Source organism: Nanorana parkeri, unplaced genomic scaffold (assembly GCF_000935625.1).
Source record: "Nanorana parkeri isolate BGI_ZX_2015 unplaced genomic scaffold, ASM93562v1 scaffold903, whole genome shotgun sequence".
Classification (NCBI taxonomy): Eukaryota; Metazoa; Chordata; class Amphibia; order Anura; family Dicroglossidae; genus Nanorana; species Nanorana parkeri.
The window spans coordinates 259,522-260,412 of record NW_017307171.1 but is presented as its reverse complement, the minus strand read 5'-3'; the positions used below and the strand labels follow the sequence as shown (position 1 = coordinate 260,412).

The window sequence follows — 891 nt, the reverse complement described above, 5'->3', positions numbered from 1 at the left end:
TGTGATGAAGTCATATTTCTGTGTTTTAGTTCTCTTAATTTGACTACAGGTCTCTGGCTTACCTGACCAAAATTGTCGGTGTGTCTGGGGTTACAACCTGAGTATATTAGCAGGTGAGACAATTCACAATGACCTGTGTACAAAAATAATAATACATATTAATGAAATGAAGTATACGTGTGTACATGTGTGTTTTGTTAAAGTGGAGCTTCATCAAAAACTTTTTTTTGCTTTGTTTTAAACAGATTGGGGAAATTATTATTATTATTATTACATAGTATTTATATAGCGCCAACAGTTTGCGCAGCGCTTTACAATGTAAGGAAGACATTACAATTACAATACAATTCAAGACAGGATGGTAAGGAGGGCCCTGCCCCTGAGGGGGAAATGATACATGATACATGGTGACAGGGTCAAAAGAGGAAAGTAACAAGTATGAGGGAGGGTCTGGTACATTAATTGGTGGAATTTGATTGGACAGTGGCGATCTGATCCCGAATAGCATCTATTTTGTTTTTGAAATGAGTGGCAATGTCCTGGGCAGTGAGTGAGTTAGTGGGTGGTGGTGGTGGAGGACATAGTAGAGACTTGAAGGTAGAAAAGAGTTGACGAGGTCTGGATGAGAGTGTGTTAATGAGAGTGACAGAATAAGTTTATTTGTCAGCACGGAGGGAGGAGTTATATTTTAGGAGGGCAGCTTTGTACAGGGTAAAGTCTTGCAGAGACCCAGTTTTCCGCCACAGTCGCTCAAGAGTGCGGCTTTGTGTTTTTTGATGTCTGGTAACTTCAGTTTGCCACGGTTGTAGTGGACGTGGTCTAAGTCTGCGTGTTGTGAAGGGGGCCAAAGTGTCTAGAGAGGATGAGAGTGAGCTGTTAAAAACAGAAGTA

The 891-nt window shown here is 41.0% G+C and overlaps 1 protein-coding gene across 1 annotated transcript in view; it reads right to left on the bottom strand.

Annotated features, from left to right (window-relative positions):
- Positions 1-891, bottom strand: part of LOC108794839 (probable protein S-acyltransferase 23) — a 52,523-nt gene that overhangs the window by 30,596 nt on the left and 21,036 nt on the right. Inside the window, exon 3 of the mRNA XM_018565950.1 lies at positions 63-133. Coding sequence (XP_018421452.1) covers positions 63-133 — 71 coding nt within the window. The remainder of the gene's footprint in view (positions 1-62; positions 134-891) is intronic.